This window comes from Amblyomma maculatum, chromosome 1, assembly GCF_055883805.1.
Source record: "Amblyomma maculatum isolate TAMU_Amacu chromosome 1, ASM5588380v1, whole genome shotgun sequence".
In the NCBI taxonomy this organism is placed as follows: Eukaryota; Metazoa; Arthropoda; class Arachnida; order Ixodida; family Ixodidae; genus Amblyomma; species Amblyomma maculatum.
In genome coordinates, this window is record NC_139344.1 from 209136395 (window position 1) to 209158936 (window position 22542).

At 43.8% G+C, this 22542-nt stretch overlaps 1 protein-coding gene across 5 annotated transcripts in view; it reads right to left on the bottom strand.

Annotated features, from left to right (window-relative positions):
- Positions 1-22542, bottom strand: part of kat80 (katanin p80) — a 200365-nt gene that overhangs the window by 41359 nt on the left and 136464 nt on the right. For all 5 annotated transcript variants that reach the window (XM_084590174.1, XM_084590172.1, XM_084590175.1 and 2 more), the window contains 5 exons: positions 21444-21690; positions 20802-20970; positions 14993-15169; positions 11171-11341; positions 5449-5525 (listed from right to left, as the gene is read on the bottom strand). In XM_084590174.1, coding sequence (XP_084446300.1) covers positions 5449-5525; positions 11171-11341; positions 14993-15169; positions 20802-20970; positions 21444-21690 — 841 coding nt within the window. The remainder of the gene's footprint in view (positions 1-5448; positions 5526-11170; positions 11342-14992; positions 15170-20801; positions 20971-21443; positions 21691-22542) is intronic.

Consider the following 22542-nt stretch of genomic DNA (forward strand, 5'->3'; position numbering starts at 1 on the left):
AGCATCTTAGCATGTTGCCAATAAATGAGCTGCAGATGCGCCGGCTGAAACGGAGGGACGCGCCAACGACTAATGCTCTTTTTGTTATTTTTTTTATTCTCGGCCGCAAAAGTGGAGGGTGGGTTCATTATGAGAGCGGGTTGATTACGCGACAAATACGGTATCATTTTTCATGATCACAAGCGGTGTCCCAAGCCGAATTCTGTGTATCGAATAATCGATACATCGAGCTATTTTGCGATCCCCTTCGAGTTCGATACATCCGGGTTCGACTGTATAATACTGGAACATATTACAGTCGAACCCGGTTATATTGAACCCGGATATATCGAATTTTGGTTATATCGAACTCACGAAATATCCCCTTGAAAATCCCATGTAAATGTATAGGAAAGCCGCGTCATATATCGAACTCAATTTCACCGGTCGTTCGATATATCGAACTCCGCACCACGCACTGGAAAGTGTGCCTTCCCCAAAGACGATCGCATCACCCTTGGCCGTTTGCCGCGTGGCGTTTTCAAGCCACGCGCGGAAGGAATGAGAGGACAGTTCTGGACAGCGCCGCGCCCATTCCCCGAAGGCGCACGCATCTGCAGTTAACGTTTCCCGCGCGCCAACACATGAAGTTTGCAAGCCATGTGCGTGGGTGTGCCCATTCTCTTGCCGAGCTACCTCTCTCCTTCAGCACGCGCTACGCATGCGCCAAGCCAGCTCAGCCCGTTTTCAGACAGACGTCAGACGCTTTCTCCAGCGTGTGTTGCGAACCCTCTGCGCGCGGCGGCTGACGTGGCTATGGCGCCTGCGGACGTTAAGAAGTGGCAGCTCTCTCTGTTTTTCTTTTTTTGCGAGAGTCATCCTTTCAGTTGTGCGGTACGCGCGACGTAGCGTAAGATATGACGGCTGCGGACGTTAAGAACCGGCAGGCTTTTTTTTTTTTTTTTTTTTTTTTTTTTTTTTTTTGTGGGAGCCGTTTATATTTGCATGTATGAATCACCGGAAGCACCCGGTCTGCTGCTGCGATCATGACGCCCGCCCCAAGCGCGGCGTGATAAATCGAACCAGGCTTGTGCAATCAAGCCATCACGGGCACTCTGCCAAGTTCGCTCCCCGCCACCGGAGGAGCTATAAAAAGATAAACGCGCCCTGACGTTATCGCTGTGCAGCATCTTGGCACGCTGCCAAGAAATAAGCTGTGGATGCGACGACCGAAACGGAGTGACGCATGCCATCCACATGCAAGCGAAAACGCTGGCGATTTCTGCCGCAGGGACACAGAAACCTTGTATTGAGCTGTCGCGGTGGCTCGAGCGGCAAGAGGAACGCGTTTGAAATTTTTCGCTCTGTCGCTGCCGCTCGTCGCTGCCGCTCGTCGCTGAGATCGCTCAATCGCTTGCATGTGAGCGAGCTGGTCTTAGCGCATTCTTTTTTTTTTTTTTCATAGTCTCGGTTGCAAAAGTGGAGGGTGGGTTCATTATGCGAGTGGGTTGATTACGCGACACATGCGGTATCGTTTTTTGGCATCGTAAGTGCAGTCACAAGCCGATTTTTGTATATCGAATTATCGATATATCGAACTATTTCGCGATCCCCTCCGAGTTCGATATATCCGGGTTCGACTGTAACTGGAAAAAACATAGCATAACTCTGGAAGGTATTTTATTCTTAACAGCGTCTTCCTGAACGTTTTCTTTAATTCTACCTCTGTGATTATAGAGAACACATTACTTCGACCCCTGCTCTGAATACCTATGTACCCTGCCCATAGGATGCTTCCAGGAGTCTGTACAGCACTTGTACTTCTTGCAAAATAAAATTGTGTTTCACTGCATTGCCTTCGTGAATGTATCAGGAATGTATCAATGGGATTCTGGTGTATGTCCAAAGCTGGTTAACAAAGACAGAAATCAAAGCAAAAATCTGAAAAACATGACTATTCCTTCTAAATATGACTGAGAAGTACAGGAGAACCATGTGTCATTAAACAGTTCCACAGTAAGTGCATATATTAAATGACGTACTGTGTTGCACCTTCAAAGTGCCCATTTTTATTTTTTTAATTAAAAACCTGCCTCATGCTGCAATTAGGAATTGAGAACCACTGTACAACTTAGCGCAAATGACGACTAAATGTGGCACTGTGCGCATAAAAGAAATGACCCTCAGGCACATGGCATCACTGTGAAGATTTCCTTTTTATTGAGCAGTGACCAATGGCAGCAGCCTGGACAACACTGCCAGTGCACACTGCAAAACTTCCCATTTTCACATAAAGAAAATTATCAAAGATTCAGGCTTGCACACTAGCATGCCAGACCTTCAGCAGAAGTAATGCGTGCCAACCATTTGCCCACACATTGCACCCATGCACTCCGTGTGCTTATTCTACAGGGGCCTTGGTTATGATAACCAGTTTCCAGCTGTATGCACCAACTGCAAAAAACCACTATAGGTGTAAGCAGAGAGGGTCTTTTAGCAGCACATTGCCACAGGTTTGTCAATCCCTGTTAAATTCAACATACCGTATTTACTCGCATAATGATCGCACTTTTTTTTTTTAAATACTGACGCAAATTTCGGGGTGCGATCATTACGCGGGGTAAATTTTCTACAAAAATTTTTGAGCACCGAAAACGCAAACAAGTTGCAGGTCAGACGTCTTAGAACATATATCTCGATTACAACCAAAAATAAAAGCTGAGTAAGGCTTACCTTCGCAATAAACACGCACATTAAGCATCACATGGAGTGCACAATGCCCATTTATTTTTTTTTCGTCAGTACTCTAATCAAAGTCTGAATCGTCGCCATCCTCGCTTTCACTGCTGCACGACTCATCGGAAACGGCAGTGTCGTCGCTGGGAGCATCTTCACAATCCCACAGGAAGTCATCTTCCGTTCCATCCAAAGCGTTAGATATGCCTGTCTTCTTAAAACTCTTAGCCACTACCTCGTCGGGGATACTGCTCCACGCTTCTGTGATCCACGAGCACAGCATCTCCACGGATGGCCTTCTAATCTTTCCGCTCGGCATCAAATCATGCTGGCCCATCGCCATCCACTCAGCATAAAGTCGTCGAACGTTGTCCTTGAACGGTTTGTTCAAAGACACGTCGAGAGGCTGCAGCAGCGAAGTCAGGCCGCCAGGAATGACTGCAATGTCCGTGCGCAGCTCTTTCAGCTTGGCACGCACACTGTCCACAAGGTGACCCCTAAAACTGTCCAAAACCAGAAGCGAGGGAAGCAGAAATGCTCCTGGTCTTCTTCCCCAAACAGTCTTGATCCAGTCGACCATCAGGTCTGCAGTCATCCACCCTTTCATCTGTGCACGTATATGGATGCCACGGGGAAAGTTTCCCTTCGGAATAGTCTTCCGTTTGAAGATCACATATGGTGGCAGCTTCCGCCCGTCGGCCGTCACAGCAAGCATGACTGTGCATCGCTGTTTTTCTGCGCCAGACGTCTTCACGAGGACGCTCCGAGCACCCTTCTCGTTCACAGTTGTATTCCGGGGCATGTCGAACGTCAGTGGAGTTTGATCGGCGTTTCCAATTTGCGACATGAGGTAACCGCATTTTTCGCGAAGCCTAGTGACGAAGTGATGGAAGTCTATCACTTTGCTTTCATACGCGGCTGGGAGCCGCTGGCACAACGACGTCCGCCGCCTCAGGGAAAGTCCATTCCGTCGCATAAAGCGAGTCGTCCAACCGGAGCTAGCGCGGAAATCCTTTGCGGCGATTCCCAGCTTCCTGGCAGTTGTGCGCGCCTGCGTCTGTATCATTTCTAATGACACTGCACAACCATCCTTGCGCAGGTCCCTCACGTATTCTAGGACCGCCTCCTCAACACGAGGGAACTTGCCCGTTTTGGGTCCACGGAAAGCCCGCCGTGTCTTGTTCGTAGCCATCAGCTTCTCGCGCTGCTTCTTCCAATAGCGTATCCTCATTTCGTCCACGCCAAAATGCCTACCAGCAGCGCGGTTGCCATGCTCCAGTGCATAGTCGACAGCCTTGAGCTTGAACGCGGCGGTGTAACTGGCATATCGCCCCATGGTGAAATGGCGTAAACTCGCACAAAAACACAAAGCATGCTACGACGCTGCGGAATTGCAAAATGGCGAACGCCGCAAAGCATGGAATCATGGGAACTCCAACGTTACTAGACTAGGTTGGGAACTCGTCGGAATGCATTCGCTGCGGGATGACTGCAGATCAACCACCAGGCGGCTCCATGTTCGGGGTGCGATCATTACGCGGGGAATTTAAAAAATGAAATTTTGACCTCAAAATTCAGGGGTGCGATCATTACGCAAGTGCGATCGTTATGCGAGTAAATACGGTATCTGACTATCTGGCTTTGAATGGGTTTTCCACCTTTCACTTTCGATGGATTTAAGCTACAAGGAACCAACAACACCTTTGGTAATGTCAATGCCTACAAATGATAATGTCGCAGCAAATTTGGGGACCAATGCCTGATGCCGAAAAAAAGGTGTATTTTCTGTCCCAAACGTACCATGTTCTCAATCTCAAAACTTATGACACCCAACTACTGTGCCGGAGTACCCCAGTTCGATCCCGACCACCGCCGGCTTCGTTTCAATGGAGGCGAAACGAAGTGGCGTCTGTGTGCTGTGCGATGTCAGTGCACATTAAAGATCCCCAGGTGGTTGAAATTACTTCGGAGCCCTCCAATACGGCAACTCTTTCTCTCTTTCCACTTTCACCCCTACCTTCCTCCCTTCCCCTTACGGCGGGGCGGGTTTCAGGTGTCCACAGAATAGGTGCGACAGATATTGCGCCTTTCCTTTCCTTCGAACCGATTATTATTATTCCTTCCCGTACATGATAGCTACATGTCTCCTGTAAAATGCACCCCATCTAAATAGCGCTTATTTATGAAAAAGAAATCTCATTTTCTATTTTGGATGTCAACGCTTCCACCATGCTGCTGCACTTTCAGTAAAGTTATCATGACCACTGTATTAGACCTATTTTTCCTCACAGTGCAAAGCTATGTGTTCATGCAAAGCTGTCCCATGAAGACCAAATAAAACATCAGCTGTTTTCAACTTTTCAAACCAGAGAAATGCCCTAGCAGGCTCTGGTGAACTTCCTCAACACTGTTTTTAAGTGCCTTATTTTTTAAAACCTGGACAACCACAGCAGCATAGCAGGCAGTAAATATAAACACGACTAATCTTGAGATGGGTGGAGTGCTTGAAATTAAAATGTTAATACAAACAAGCTTGGTGCACAAAGATATTTAGGATGAAATACATTTAGAGTAAGAGGAAAAGAGCCGGTACTTCCAGGCCAGAATCTTTATGAATATGAAATCAGGATGTCTTGGATAAATCAGAATTTTAAAACATTTGCGCCAAACATTTTAAAGAGCTGTTCAGTTAAAAGAATGCAAAACCATATGACATAATAAAAGGTAACTTACGGCCTTAAAACTAAGATGTTGAGGATGTCAACTAGCGTAGACTGGTCATTCATGGTTAGAGCTGTCTCGAGGGCCATCTGGAATACAGAAAAAGTTAACATGCAACATGTATAAGCAACAAAGTACAATCATGAGAATGCCAAAGAGTCACTGCAGCATGCAGCCATTTGCAAAAATATGCAAAACAGTTATGCACACTAGAGCAGGATTCACGAGTGTAGCTTCAACAGGTAACAAGAAAGTGTGACTGGAGGAAGACAGCCAAATAGTGGTCGAAAAATTATGGGAACCTTGCTGACTGGCCACATAGTCTACTTTGAATGTTCTGTGCACTAATAACAAAGATCAGACTGTACGCAAAAGGATAAGATGCAGCACAAGAGCTCACTAAGCTGTTACTACTTGCTGACAAAAGTAAGGAAATTCGACATCAGCAAATGACATGCAAAACCTCTAAAATATAGCTGCAACACAGTGCATATTGATTTACGTCAGTGAAAAAAAACAGTAAATAGCGCTACCAAACTCCAAAACAGTTCTAAAAATGTATTGCTACTTCATGTACTCTCATGCAACCGCTACATATGTGTTTGTGTTTGAAAGAAATAATTAAAAAGCGCCCCCAGCATATACGGAGCGAGAAAGTTCCCAGTTCATGCCACCATTTTGTCAATAATGAAAACTTATATTGCATTATGCATATTTATGAAGCCCCTGTCTAGATAATGCTACTATGATAGTGATAATACTATACTATGATACAATAATGCTACTATGATCCTTTTTTTTGGTAATGACCACCTATAGAAAAAAAAATAAAAACATGTTGCGTAGCATTATTTCGGAAATAAGCAAGTGTAATACCTAAGCGGTAACCGCATGAGGCGACAATCCTTCGCGATATGTTGTGTGCAGATGCCTGTTGTTGCCGCTGGTGCACACCGCACGGAGTGACGGGACTTGGCGACAGATTCGGCGGAACTCTATTTTCTGCTTTGCTCTGTTACCGCTGCCTCATCATTCGGTCAAGAGGAGTACAGTTATGATAGTATCCCATTTCTAACACTATACATCGTGAAGTATGATAATACACTGATGAAAATTCTTGTAACGCATCACAACACAGCGCAGTGCTGTGCTAGTATACACGGCAATGCAGACTGGCATAGCAACAAGTGACTTTCTCCTGCTCCTTTCAAAAATTAACATTATCTTGCCACACTAACCTTTTTTTTTTTCTTTATTACCTTATCAAGATTTTCCACAACTGCCTTGATGCTCTCATGCACATGAACGAATCAGACAGAGTGAGCGTCTACAAGTTGTTTGCTCAAACCGGAGTAGAAAAACAAACTTCACTCGCAAAAAGAAAAAAAAAATGCCAAAATGGAAGTTGCATACCCCAAGCCCTCCTATGATTGTCTGCCTCATGCGCTGCTTCCAGGTGACAGGCGAAATTTTCTGAGAACCCAGAACCTGAGCGACGCAACGAGCAGCAATTGCTTTGGCGGCCCTCAGCTCACCGTGCCACAGCACAGTGCCACCGCAAATTTTAGCTTCATGCGGGTAGCGCTTCAGGGACTACAATTACATTGTAGCAGCCATTGAATGGGTCTTTATCAAGTGCAGTGCCACAAAACGTTTCCTTTGTAGCTGCATGGCTGCACATACTAGGTAGAAGCTACCTTACTACATATTATAGAACTTTTAAAGACGGGACATTTCCTAAGCATTGTGTGCGGTAAGAATAATTATTGCCAGCAAAAAGACAATGACACAATTAGGAACTGCATACTAACTAACAAATGAAGTCTGTTTATTCTTTTCAGAAAGTTGACATATATCCATTCTATCATTGCAAAAACCTGTTCCATATCAGTGGAATGCTACATGGCAATGATTGCAAGGGGCAACTGCTTTAGGTGGAGGGGTGTACCACATGCTAGCTAAATGTCCCTATACACAAGGGAGTTGAATTTTATTAAGACTACTTTTGTGTCAGGCATGCACAAGATTTTGGGTTCTGCATTCCACCAAAAGATTGGTCACGTATGTAATTTTGGCAAATATAAAGGCACTTGCACCTTCAGCAACAGCGCACATGAATACTAATGCATATGTCAAACCTTCCTAGCACTTGCACATGGGGATGTATGTGAGGTTTAGCATCCCAAAGCTGCACACGGGCTATGAGAGACACTATAGTAGAGGGTTCCGGATTAATTTAGACCAGTAAGGGTTGTTTAGCATGTACTGACATTGCACAGCACACTAAGTTACTTGAACAAATAATCTCTTCCAGCCTAACCTCTCACCCTCTTCACACCCAATCAGCATGGTTTTCGAAAACGCCATTCTTGCAAAACCTAACTTCTCACTTTTACCAATGCTTTGTTTTCTGTATTGAGCCTTATAATCCTTTGTGGACTGCATTTTTATCAATTTTGCAAAAACATTTGATGCTGTTTCACATCAACTTCTACTTTTCAAGCTTAGTAAACTTAACCTCGATGCTAATCTTACGAAATGAATAGAGTTCTTTTTAGAGTGTCATACCCAGTATGTTACTACTAATGACTGTAACTCACCTGTATGTCCAGTAACATCCAGCGTTCTCAATGTTCCGTACTAGGTCCTCTGCTTTTCCTAATTTATAATAACCTTTCCGACTCCCCTGACTCACAATTATGTCTTTACGTGAATGATTGTGCATAGTATAGACAAATATCTAATCCCTTTGATGTAGTCTCTCTTCAATCTGATCTTGATAACATCTCCATTTGGCGCCACATCTGGTCTATGAAACTAAATGTCAGTAAGTGCAAAGTAATGAGAGTAACAAGTGCTTAACCAGTCTTCGAGCACATATTTCTTTAATAACTCTCCTTTAAATTCTGTCTCCGATTACTTAAGTATCTTGGCGCATGCATTACTACCAACCTAACATAGAAAACATAGGCTTAAAACATTGCTAATAATGCTAACCGAACATTTGGCTTTCTTCCCCGCAATTTTTCCTTTGTTCCAGTGACCCTGAAAGTACTGCTATATAAGTCTTTTGTGTGCCAGAAACTTGAGTATGCCTCTTCTGTTTGGGATCCTCACACTAAGTCACTTATCGAATCCATCCAGAATCGCTTTGCTTGTTTCATTCTGTCTAATTATTCTTGTTTAGCCAGTGTAACACTTATGAAGAAAGCATTAAGTCTTCCTGAGCTTTCCTTATGCTATTTCATTCCTCGTTTGTCCTATTCACAAAATTTATTTTACCAATGAAAAGCTGAAGCAATCCCTTTTTTTACCCCTACTTATCTTTTATCCCAAACGGAGCACAGATTCAAAGCTGGCATGCCAAACTGAAACACTAAATCATTATTTTGAATCCTTTGTTCCAACGACTCACCGCACCAGACAGCATCAAGTCTGCTGTATTTAATCATCTTACACCCAGTACCCCTGCATTCTTTATTTTTGCTTGTTTTTGTGCTACCCAACCCTCTCTGTAATGACAAATGGTCCTGAGAGTAAATAAATAAAATGAAATGAAATGTTGTTGCAATTTGTCTCTATCAAAATGTGGCCATCAAAGCAGGGGCTTATCCTATGACCTTGGCCTCAATAGCCAAATGCCACAGCTATTAAGTTGTCACGGCAAGTTCTTGCAGCACCTGAACATTGATTAAAATTGCAAACATGCCTTTTGTTTATTGCTAGCCTCAAGGTCCGACACATGCTTTTTAAAAAGTGATCTTTTTCACAAATCACTTGCAACATTACACTAATTTTACAAGGCTTTCACAATGCATGCTTTACATCCGACTCAAGTACAGTATGAGCTCTAAGGGACTGTAAAAGCTGTCTCATAAGAAGTTGGTCTTATAACTATAATCAGCAGCAAGGTATCATGCACTCTCAACCATTACTCTGTCTGTTATTTTCATTTGTGCTCGTGGTGAAAATCGGGTGGCTACTCCAAAAGCAGACATCTCACTTAACCTCTCAAGAAGTCCTTTGGTGCCCTCACGCAGTTCGAAAAATTGCACTAAGTAACTACATACCTGCCAGGTTTACAGAAAAGGCATTAGGGAGATTTGATCAGAGAGGAAGCGGGAAAGGGAAAAGGGGGGGGGGGGGGGGGGCAGGTGTTTCCAGGCATTTACAATGACAGAGTTGTTTTTATTTAGCTCTGATTGGGTTGTTTTTGTATGGAAACTACCAAAGTGCCCACATCATGTGTGTATCCAAGTTCGCTCTACTACTGTTAAAGATACTGATGTCGCGACTGCAAACTGTGCAAAACGCACAAAGCTTGTCTTTCTGTGATGCCACAATACAGCCACACTCAACAGTATACTGCCTTAAGAGCCAATGACTACATTAAGATGGCACTAGACAATGTAAAATGCCTCATAAAAACTGCACTAATTCATGTACCTGAGCTGTCGAAGTTAACAAAAAAACAGAAGAAAACTCCAGGATGGGCCCACAGAGGCTGCCTGAAGCAAAAACCATTATAATTGTAGGCACACTATAAACAGAACTCAAGTCACTGGAACTATAGGCAGAACGCGACCTTAACACCACGCTTGAGCCACCCCGGGCAGCGGCGGCACTGCAGTTAGATAAACAGCAAAATTAAAGTGGTACTGACAGGTTTAATGACTGCGCTTGGCAGACTATGCTTTTTAGACTCTTCACTGATCACAATGTCAATCGGTGTGACGCGGTAGGTAATTTTGGAGCTATGTGGCCAGACTCAAAAAAAAAGAATTTGGCCAAACTTGGCCGAACATGGGAGTGCTCCTGGGAGATTTGTTTTGGTCATACAATTGTACAAAAGCATCAAAACTGGGGAGTCTCCCGGATAATTCGGGAGACCTGGCAGGTATGTAACTAGAAAAGCATCAACTGCATTTCAAATTACTACTGTAAATTCTGGGATAACTTGCGCATCCTCTCTTGCGTATGCGCAAACCTGCCGTCTTCCAATGCATCAGTACCCACGATCTTTCCTTCTATCAAAATAGCTGTGATGATATTATTCGTGACGCTGAACTTGTGAGCAATGTCCACCTTCAAAAGCAGACTGGCGCAAACTTTGGTAAACACAGACTCTCACGAAGCTCCAGAAACTATATTTTTGTATGGTTAGCTGACTGACCACAACTGCAGCACGTCATACACAACACATATAAAAACAAAACAATGCGTACACCGCGGCAACATGACTGCATAAGGCTTGATCAGAGATTTAGGCAGGTCAGAGGAGGTAGTGCTGTCATGACGACGCAGCCATGCAGTCCCTACTAAGAAATCTCATTGGCTGTTTTCTTTCTTTTTAGCATTTGTTTTCTTTGTGCACACTGCAGCAGCAGCCACTGTGCCAAGCTATGCTATCATTTTCTGTGCACTGGTTTCAGCTGCAATTGCAGACAAACATGGCTGATCCCCAAATTGGTGCATGCTAAAGCCAGCGCTTGCCTCACAACAACAAAGCAGCGCTTGCCCCGGTGTCCGCAGGTGTCTTGTCTACTGGCACCGACCGGAGGGGGTGCACAAACACATATTCTCGTTCTGTCCATCTAATCCAAGAGTTATCTTGACAGAGTTCATCCTAACAGAGGCATACTGTGACCCCTGAGCTGCTTTTGTAATTGCATCCATCAGCCTCTAGTGACACCAATGGATTTACATTACCATGAGGATAAAATGGCACTCTCACCTTGGGGTCTTTTGTGCTCCACTGGGCTAGAACAATTTTTATATTCTTGAGACGATGGTGCAGTACTGCTAAGAGGGTTTTGTGCTGCTCAGCAATGGTGGCTAATGCCTCAGCCTCCGACATTTCCGGGACACCAGCACTGCCCAGACGCAAACTTGCTTGTAAATGCCGCTGCAAAAAGAATGCAGAAGGAAAATGCATGACCACACAAGGAACCTCAATGGTATGAAAAAACAGACGCCACACAGAACTACGGCCTGATCAGCAAAATAAACATGACCATTAAAGTGTTGCTTCTTTGCAAGTAAACTAGACAAACTCTATTATGTTAAAAGACAGCATCATAGCAAGAATCTAATGATACTAACATACAACCATAAAGTCTTAAGTTAAGCAGAATCTTTGCTCTGACAGTGTGCAGAGCAACATTCACTTGGGCCTCATTTCTAAGCTTAGCTGAACTTTCACTAAAGATATTCCAGACTGCTATTCTCAGATTCAGAGTGAGTGACTCGTATATGTTTTCATTTGTTGGAGCTCCTGGTGCTAACACCGAACTGTTGGTTGGCGATTTTTGGGTGGTTATAGTGTTTCTCAAACTTTTGTTTCAAGAACCCAACCAGGCGGATTTCCGACGAAGATGTTTTCGTTCAAACCGCACCATTAAACTTCACCAGTGTCAAACACTCCTATCAGGCATGCATACTAGCCTTAACTCCTTTACTACAACCATTTCTTTATTAAAGGTGAGCTTGTTAAAGAATAAAGAAAATGTCAGTGGTAGGAATGGCCAAGATCATTTTGTAGCAGGCTTTGTAGCAGGCAAACAAATCAATTTGAAGCAACTTCTTTGAGTTTTGTACCAGAAGTCCAATAGCGGGAAAGGTCAAAATGCACAAATATGTAAGGCATTCCATCCAACTTCTCCCACGGTTTTAAAAAAACGCACTATGCAATGACTTCAGTCATTAGAGGCAATCATTTTGGCCAGGCCTGTGTACTACTCACATTTTTTATGCGAATGTCACAGAAAATGTTGACAGGCCCCCACTCCGCTACTTTTGTCGATATCACTCTAACCTTTTTTTATTTTTTTCGCTATAACTAAAGTCCGTGAGATTTAAAAATTGACATGTGATTGTACTCTTGCATTACGATGTTAGCCCTAAAATGCACTCCGACTGAATGAACTCAGTACGCCAGTATCAATTATTTAGCAGGCCACCGGTTACAGATTATTAGTTATGATGCTGCAGCAGCGGCGCAAACAGCGCAGAACAGAGTTCTTGCAGTCCAACATGGCTGCGCAAGCTCAACAGCATGCGTGCACAATGTAATAACTGTACGCCAATGCACACAGAATGCTACTCCATCATTGGAAGTGGCCCAATTTAGTTACAACACCTTAATTATGGGGCATGAATTTGATGACAGAATTTAAGGTGCACTGCCCGAGACTTAATGAGCACTCCCAACTGGAATTAAGCTGAATATATTTTTCACTAATACCATTGCATTCTATAAGCTTTTGACTGTAGAGTTGCAGCCATATATGAAACCTCTAGGCGGTGGTCGGCTTCACGGCAATGCGCGGGCTCCGTGTTGTCTGCCGTCCCCCATCATCATCGACACTTGTAAAGCCGATAAGGAGCCAACAAAACGCATAGCCAAATCCTCATTCATAGCATAGTCTGTTTATTCTCCATGACATTGGTCACGCTTTGTTCAGTCCATCAGCCAGCGGTTGTTGGGCCTTTTGTTAGGTGCTGTTTCAACACCCAGTCAACCCAGTTTGCACTGATGGCCTGCTTTGTTTTGGCGCCATGAGTGCGACTCGGCGGCAGTCTTTCACAGTGAAAGAGAAGCTAAAGATTATAGCCACTGTCAAAGAAATCAGCAGCAGAGCTGCAGCAAAACAACATAATGTCGACGAGTCGTGCATTCTTGACTGGAGGAAGAAAAAAAAGAGTCTTGAAGCAACGAACCGGGACAGGCGAGAGTTTCGTGGTCCGAAGACTAGCTTGCACCCCCCTTCGAGATACAGCTTGCCAAGTTCATCGAGGAGCAGAGAAGTCATGGCCATGCTGTTTCGGCAGAGATGGCTCAAATGGAAGCTCTGAAGCTGGCCCAGGAAATGAGCATTCCGCGCGAGTTTCGTGCAAGCCGTAGATGTCTTCAGCGCTTTATAACACAACATGGATTTTCAATGTGACGGTGAACAACAATGTGCCAGCAGCTTCCTGATGCTTACAAGAAAAAATTGTTGAGTTTTCAATGATATGTCATTGGACTTCAGAAGGAGCAGAGCTATTTGCTGTCTCAGGTGGGAAATGAGACCCCAGTGTACTTTGAGATGCCGATGGACATGACTATGGAAAAAAAGGATTCCAAATTTGTCAGCATTCCGACTGGCGGAAATACTAAGCTACGCCGCACAGTGATGTTATGTGCTTTGATTGACGGGATGAAACTGCGCCGTATGCAATATTCAAGCGCAAGATGCTACCTAGCCCACCACTGCCTCCAGGAATCGTCGTGCATGCTGAAGAAAATTTCTGGGTGAACAGTGACCTAGTCGGTGACTGGATCCGAGTAATCTGGTAACGAAGACCAGGTACCTTGCTGACACGCCGGTCAATGCTCATGCTGGATTCCTTCCGAGGCCACTGCACTGATGTGGTGAAAACTCACCTCACTGAGACCGGCACCGACCTCGCTGTGATACCTGGCGGCATGACGTCCATACTATAGCCACTCGACGTGTGTCTGAACAAGCCGTTCAAGGCACATGTGAAGCGGCTATATGCCCAGTGGATGGCCGACGGCCTTTATGCCCTCACACCAACGGGACGCGTGCGAAGACCTAATATTCCACTGCTCTGCCAGTGGATCACGGACTCGTGGAAAGCGATACCGGCCGACTTGGTGCGTAAGAACTTCAAAAAATGTGCCATCAGTAACAGCTTGGATGGTACCAAGGATGACTACGTCTTTGAGAGTAGCGATGAAGCCTCGGATAGTAGCAGTGAGAGCGGTGATGATTGAGAATTGGATAACCAGTGACGTTGTGGCGGTCTTTTGAATAAATGTTATAAAAACAAAATGATCACCGAGTGTGCAGTTGTATCCTTCTAGTGCTCTTTTTTTTTTTTTTTCAGATAAACTTGCGAGTTATATGCAAGGACTTTTTTTTTTTTTTTTGAGTTCTAAGCTAGGGGTGCAGGTTATATGCAGGGGCGGGTTATACGTGAGTAAATATGGTATGTTAGTGAACCCACTACTAGTCGGTAAACACATTATATGATCAAAATATGGCAAAGTTATGAGTGTACTTTCCAGAAATCCTATAATTGAGGAACATATCAAAGAGATCAACAGTGTAACTGTATGGGACATTTTTCTTGCTTAATGTATTAAGCGTATAAGCAGAGTCATTGAATGGTTGGGTAACATATCAACAAGGTTTTACTATATATGCACTAGAAAGCCATACCGGTGCAATTTTTTCTCAGCAAAACACAAAGCAAGTTCCGCCATCGTACAGAAATTAGTTGTTCTTGCAGTTTTCTTTAACACAACAAAACAAAGCGAACATCTACATAACTGCAGTATATAGCTGTAGAAATGCAAACATAAGCATTTTAACACTCACTTTTAAGTACATTTACTTAAGGTTCTCCATTCACAGCCCAGGCTGTAATCATATCCCTGGTATTGGTTGCAGGCGGTAATTTAGTGCTAGCTCAGATGTATGTCCTTAATTAGGTATAAACAGTGATATGAAAATTGAGATGAAAGCACTGGAAGTCAGGAGTCACTTACAGGAAGGAACTCATCCAGATCCAGGCCTGCTGGGGTATCTCTCTGAGAAGGGACATAGTCCACTGACTGCTTTTGCTCGGGGTGTACAACTGCTTTCTGGGGTGTCAGGGCCTCTTTACTGTCAGGCAGAACACTCATAACTGGGCGCACTATGGAAACTGTAGAACTTTCCACAACCTGCAAAGATGCAAGACTCATGTCACATCAGCTAAAAATGCAACAGATACCATGCAAAATTCCCCAATTCAAGCTCTATGAAGACTGAACTCAATGACGCACAATGTCTTGAGATGAAGTGCTAGTCTCTAACAAGCCAACCAGCAGCTGCTTAACTACACACCATTAAAACTATGTGAACCATATCCTACACATAAGGAGGACTGCTACGACTGCTTTGACTAATGTCCTTTAAAAATCTATTCATTTGTAAGATGGCAAGGCAGTAGCCAGTGTATAATCGACTTGCTAAGCTAGCTTTGACAACTTTAAAACGAGTTTTCTTTAAACTAAACACGTGTCGCTTCTCCAGCATAAACTCTAGAATCGTGCCCTTTTGTGAAGCTTAAAGTGACCCCACTGTGTCCATGTCGCAAACACATTACTAGACCCAGCAACCAGCACTCATATTAGACAACTGCGCAGGTAAGGGGACCTTAACTGCAGCCAGCCACCACATAGGGTCACTCCATTTTAACACCCATTATCTGGTACCACTCCTTCTTGAGGTATCACTGTGCAGCTAAGTTTATACTCCATTTCACACCTTGTTCTTAGCAGAATGGCAGTTATGTGCACAGTGTGATGGCTTCCAGGTCTATGAGAGTCCACTTGAGTATATGACAAATGCACATTTGTCTCCAGGGGACCATTACCTCAGGCTCATGGCTTCCAATGCACTGCGAAACTTTTGAGATGCAGTGCACTTTTTTTAGCTGACTTTGGTGCAAGCTGTGCAACGACTGTTCCCCAGCAGTAGTTCAGTATGCACAGATTGACCATGTTTCATTCATTAAATGTAGGAACATATTTGCAGTCCTATAGTGTATTTGCAGCAAGGGCGCACACAACAGCAGCAATATATCATGACCAACATGGTATACTTTTGCCTACCTTGGGCATCTGTCCCAATAGCCAATGAGTAGCATGCTCTGAACTCAACCTAGTATTCACTAGTCAGATTCTCAATTGGCATGTCATTTTTTTCTGCATCACATTTTGATCTATGCTATATACCAGCAACTATAACAATGCCCCAAATACAAAAAGGTGCCCTAATAAAGCTGTCGCTAGAAGACAACTATAATCACTCTGGACAATCACAATGAATTGGTATGGTAACAAACATTTGCCTGCATATATAAGAGAATGAATGATAAATTTATTGACAAATGGAAGAGCTGCTCAATGTCAGGCATTGCCGAGCTTTATACATGAGTGTTGGCGGCAAGCACAAGTTCTAAAACAATCAACAAATGTAGCTATGCAGGTATTTTCGATACAAAACTGTCCCCAGTGGCTTTGGGAAATGTCCGTGGTTGCAATGAAAGCATCACATCAATGCAACAAGTTTTCCACTCAAATTAATCTGCTTTCTTTCTGTTAATGTTAAAGGCTGCAAGTGCTATAGTATTATTATTTTATGATGTCAATTTGATGAGGCACTACTGTGACTCTGCACAATATCAAAAGTACTCGACCAAGTAAACCTTCAAAGCATCATAAACTGGAAAATTAGAGGCTTGCAGTGCCCTGGAAGTAAATTATCACATAAAAAAAAAGTTGATAAACGTAGACTTTCTATCATTAGCAATACAGATAAAATAGGTATGAAAAAAGAAAAAGCAGTAAGCAAAAGGCCAAATGAATCCATCACAGTTTCACGTCACATGTAGAGTCGAACGTTATTGTCGAATTTAATTAATTTATGGTCTTGGTGTCAGATATTTCCCTTCATATATGCAAGACCCTCCTAATGTGAGCCAAGGACTTAAACATAGTATTTCAGACTCCGAAATGAAATAAACAATACTACTGGTGTCGCATTTACAGAACAGAAGGATTTCCGTTGTAAACTATCAACATTTACACCACTGCAGATGCATGAAAAGTTAGTAAGAAAGTTGCAATGTGTGAAAAAAAGTCACGATTATTCAAATTTCTGTTGTGGTAGCTTTATTGCAGATGCACATTTTGCGCCTTAAAAAACACAATACAAAATATCTGCCCTTTCTGAACACTCCTGGCATGGTTGTGCTCTTGTACTGGCCACTAACATGGCACACTAACGCTTATGGAGCTACAGCTCCTATCAATGCATGCCAGCGCATACAATCTTGTTAGCCCCTTTTTTCATGCTTCCTTCAGAGCGTGAAAATAATGCTCAGAATTTAAAGCTACGATATAAAACTGGCACCATTACAGCTTGCTTTTCATGCTTTAATAACTTTCTCATTGAAACTTTTCACATATGTTCAGCCCTTTTAAATACTATTTAGATAAGTTGACTGATAGGTTCATGGGCTGGAATGTCCCAAAGCGACTCACACTATGAGGGAAGCCATGGTGGAGGGCTCTGAATAACTTTTACCACCTCTTAAGGCTGGTTCACACTGGCGGCTCGCGGAGATCGTGTGGCTTAATTCGTTATAAAGGGGGAGACCTGCGACAAGTGCCGATCGACACCGAGTGTTCACACCTGCATGCGACTCGCTTCCCAACAACTCTCTCTCCGAACGAAATTTGAACGAAGAGCCGACTTTCGCACCTTTTCAGCATCTGCTACCGCACTCAGGGTAGATCAGTTCGGAGTCCTTTCATCTATGAATATGTGTAATTATCAGCAAGGAACATCTTTTGGCTATGCCAATGTTTAGTGCTGTGTCGGCAGCCAAAATGGCTCTAGTTCAACGAAAACAGAAGCTGCTGTGGTGGGCGCGCTGCTACTTGCTGTCTCGCTATAGCAGACCACGATCTTCGCCTCATGCCCGAGCGTCGAGCGCATGACGAAGAATACATGTACAAACGCGAATTAGTAGGCTTCGTTCTAGCAGTGATCGTTGACATGTGTGCCGTACAAATGCATGCGCAGCAAGTCATGCGCATGCACGCATGCATTCTTCAATTTTCCCGCCCTGAGAGGGAGGCAAGAGCGCAGCAGATTGGCCGAGGAGTTCTGCAGCTTGAAGTCGCATTGCGAGAAATTAGTCAGTGAGCGACTCTACCAAACGGGTCGCTGGTGACTCGTTCAGGTCTCCCCCTCAGTGACTAATCGTGTCACGCGACCTCCACGAGTCGCCAGTGTGAACCAACCTTTGTGTTCTTTACCATGCACTGACACCACACAGTATACGAGTGCCTTACCCTCCGCCTCCATCAAAAACGAGCCACCGTAGCTGGGATTTCAACCCACGTCCTTGGGTTCAGTAGGCGAGCTTCCGAACCCCTAAACCACCGCAGACGGGCCTTAGTTAGATAAGCGGGAAGTAAAATATACGAGTGTATGCTGCAACAGTGCTCTTGGTCTCATTCCTATGAACTATATGCCCTTATTTAGAACCATCCATTCATTTTATCTAGGAGATCCTGCATCATCATCATCATCATCATCATCAGCCTGATTATACCCACTGCAGGGCAAAGGCCTCTCCCATATTTCTCCACTTAACCCGGTTCTGTGCTAGCTGCATCCACTTAACTTCTTAATCTCATCCGCCCACCTAACTTTCTGCCGCCCCCTGCTACGCTTTCCTTCCCTTGGAATCCAGTTTGTTACCCTCAGCGACCATCGGTTATCCTCTCTTTGCACTACATGTCCTGCCCATGTCCATTTCTTCTTAATTTCTACTAGAATGTCGGTAACTTGAGTTATTTCTCTGACCCACTCTGCACGCTTTCTATCTCTTAATGTTACCCCTACCATTATTCGTTCCATAGCCCTCTGGGTTGTCCTCAACTTAAGTAGAACTCTCTTGGTTAGCCTCCACGTTTCAGCCCCATAGGTGAGTACAGGCAAGATGCAACTGTTGTATACTTTCCTCTTGAGCGATACCGGTAAGTTGCTAGTCATAATCTGCGAGTGCTTGCCAAATGCGCTCCATCCCAATCTTATTCTTCTTGTTATTTCCTTTTCATGGTCCGGATCTGCGGTTACTACCTGTCCTAAGTAGACATATTCGCCTACTGCTTCCAGTATTTCGCTACCTAATGTAAACTGCTGTTCCTTCCCGAGGCTGTTGAACATTACCTTAGTCTGCATACGAAACACCAAATTCTGGTGCAGCAGAATCTCAGTGAAATGAACGTGGCCGATATGAATTAGTAAAATTTCCTAGCCTAAGTGTGTGCAGGTCACCTCTTATATGCAAGAAAATGATGACGATGATGGATTTTAATGGCACAGGGGCTATTTGACCAAGGAGTGGCATGGCACAAGGCATTTCGCATACTTAAAGGCTTGGTCAGACACCTGATTCTCAGAGATTTCACTCCAGAAAAGCCAAGCACCAGGCCAGAGGAAAGCTTGTACTAATTGAAAAACTGGTGGGCACCCTGTCGTACTGCTGATCAAACCCCGCATCTCTTGAAAATGTGGTGGCAGCTCAAACCACTAAGCCAATGCTATGGTAGCAAAGTCCAGTTGCCTAGAAGGAACTAAGTCTGGGTGTTTGGTTAATGAGTGCACCATAATTGATAAGCACACTTTTTCCTATTTTATAACTAGTTTTCCTCTTGGAGTAAAACAACCAAATTTCCAGCTTTAGCAATGGAATAACTGAAAATCTTGTGTTTTTGTGCACATCGGGGGTGCCCTTTTACACTGGAGGGACCTGCACAATGTATAAATATTTGGGTCTTTCAAACACTCCTGATCAGTGCACCTACAGATCATATAATTTTAGAATGCACCAATGAACAGCACTGCCTTTACACTATTAATGTTGCAATCCTTAGTCATGCACTAAGCTTTACACACCACAAACTTTCAGCAGTTACCATTAGCATGAATGCATTCCTTGTGTTTCAGCATACAAATTTTTTTCCTTGTTTGACGATACAAATTTCGGGCGCTAATAATACCTTCTGTGATTCCATGAGATTCCTACGAGTGAGATTCCACTGCAGCGGCAGCAAGTGCTGCTCCTGCCGTTTACAAGTGACACATACAAGTGACACATACAAGTTATGCATACAAGTTATGCATACAAGTGACGCATACAAGTGGCACATACAAGTGGCACATACAAGTGACACATACAAGTGACACATAGAACAAAACCCTTGAGTACATTCTTTCTCCAAAGTGGCCATGGTGCATGGAAGCACAAAAACCATGACAGAAATGACGAGAATCACAAAACACAACTCAATTAAAACTGTTTGCATCAGTTGTGCTTTGCCACGCAATACTGACAAACTTCACTGAGCCACATTATCAACTGTCATTACTTAAAGGTCAATAATGCATAGCAACGACGATGCAAGCAACATCAATGACAATGTAAACAACATGAAGTACCACCCCAAACACCATCCAAACAGCTAAGCAGTTAAGTGGCTATCTCTCTAACTAGATGTCTACCCATCTATTAATATAGCACCTGAAATCAAAACAGCACGCCACATTGTACTGCACAGGTATTTCATTTCTGAAGCTGTACAGAATGTTTTTGCCAAGGTGTTAAACTGCACCATTTACAGTCATGAAATTCACATTAAAGAATAATTAATAGCAACACATTACAATGGGAGCCTCGTTAGCCCCACAAACAAGATGAAATAATCGGAAGGTGCATCCCACCAAAGAACTTACTTGTGATGATGATGTGCGAACCATGGCAGTGGCCTTTTCAATTGGCTTCCCTAAACTGGCAGCAACAGCAGAGATAGGTCCTGTAGGCATTGCACGGCTTCCTACTTTGCTAGGGAGAACACTTGTAGGCACAGGTATATTATTGGGCACCACTCCTACAGAGCTGTACCTGAAAAATATAAAAAGAAAGTCTAACGATAAGCTAGACAGCCAGAGAAAGCTAAATGCATGAACTCTGTGCAGAATGCATTTTAAGCTCGGGTAAATATCTGGGCAATAAAAAAAAAAAGGCGAAAAGTAAAGGACTCTCTGGTACCTTTTAAAGTAAGTGCTACATTCAGCTGCACCCAGTGGAGCATCCTTCGAAACAAATCGGACCACATGGACATCTGAAGTTTACTCATCATAATGACAAATAATACATTGCTATGCATAACAGTGATGCAACTGCATAAGCACTCAAAACACTCAATTAGTTGCACAACTCTATTATCATTCTTCCAGCTTATTCTCATTTTTAGAGCTGGCATTATGAAGGAACAAAATATGCTCCGACACCAAGGTCACGTGCAAATCAGTAAATTCATTTTTATCCCTCCACTAAAACTGTCCTTGAATTGCAGAAAGCACACCATTGCTTACCCTGGAATGGCTGCCATTATGCTAGGTGCTGGTGGATCTGGAGGCAGCAGAGCCCCCGAGCCCACAAGGGAGCCCCTGGGTCGTATTGTGAAGGTCGTGCCCATGGCCGAGTAGCTTGTGGTGACACTTAGCTGGCGAGTCTCCTTCACGGTTGCTCCAGGTCGCTCCGTGAGAACACACGGATTTGAGGCACCACTTAGCCGCACAACTTTGCTGCTCTGAGGTTCCAGTGTAGGCCTGAATGGGTCTGGGAGAAACAGTAAGTAAGGCCCTCTGGGTGATGTACTTCACTGCACAGCCCTAGCCAAGATGGTAACTATTCGTGCTCCTGAAATTGTCTATCATGCCTCAGAAGCCACCAAATTTCATAAATTTAAATGTGCCTGATCAATGTGCCACTGAACTGCAAAAGAGCCATACATAAAACTGACAACTAGCTGAGAAACTAGTTGGTTGGTGATCAGAAAAAAAGACATCGTTTCCAATACACAGGTAACACTGCAGACTGAAGAGACAACAGCGTAACATTAACTAGTAGGAACACTACCTCAGTACACAGACAGAGCTACCCTGAAGATGCGCCAGCTACTATTTGGCTAATATCCTTTCGTAATTATATGAAAATAGCTATGTGTACAGCAGCTGTAACAGGACCATAGAGAACGCATAACAAAAAAAATAAAAAACTGCCTCGAGACCACATGGTTGAAATCGACAAGATTTTGTTGCGCACAACAATAAAGTTTTCCATTCAAAAAGTCCCTTTCAGCAGCTGGAATTTAATAAAGCTCACAGGACAGAAGTTAGATGGGAAAAGCCTTGACCCTGCAGTTATACAATAAAGCCTAATTTTGACAAGGGTGCAGGTCAACAAATATAAGTTGAAGAGGTCCCATCTCTGTGGCTCAGTGGTTAGAACACTCGGCTGCTGAACCCTAGGATGCAGGATCGAATCCTGGCTACGGTGGCCGCTTTTGATGGAAGTGAAAAACAAGGCACCTGTGTGCTACGCAATGTAAGTGCACGTTGAAGAACCCCAGGTGGTCTAAATTTCCGGAGCCCTCCACTATGGCATTGCTCATAGCCTTAGTCACTTTGG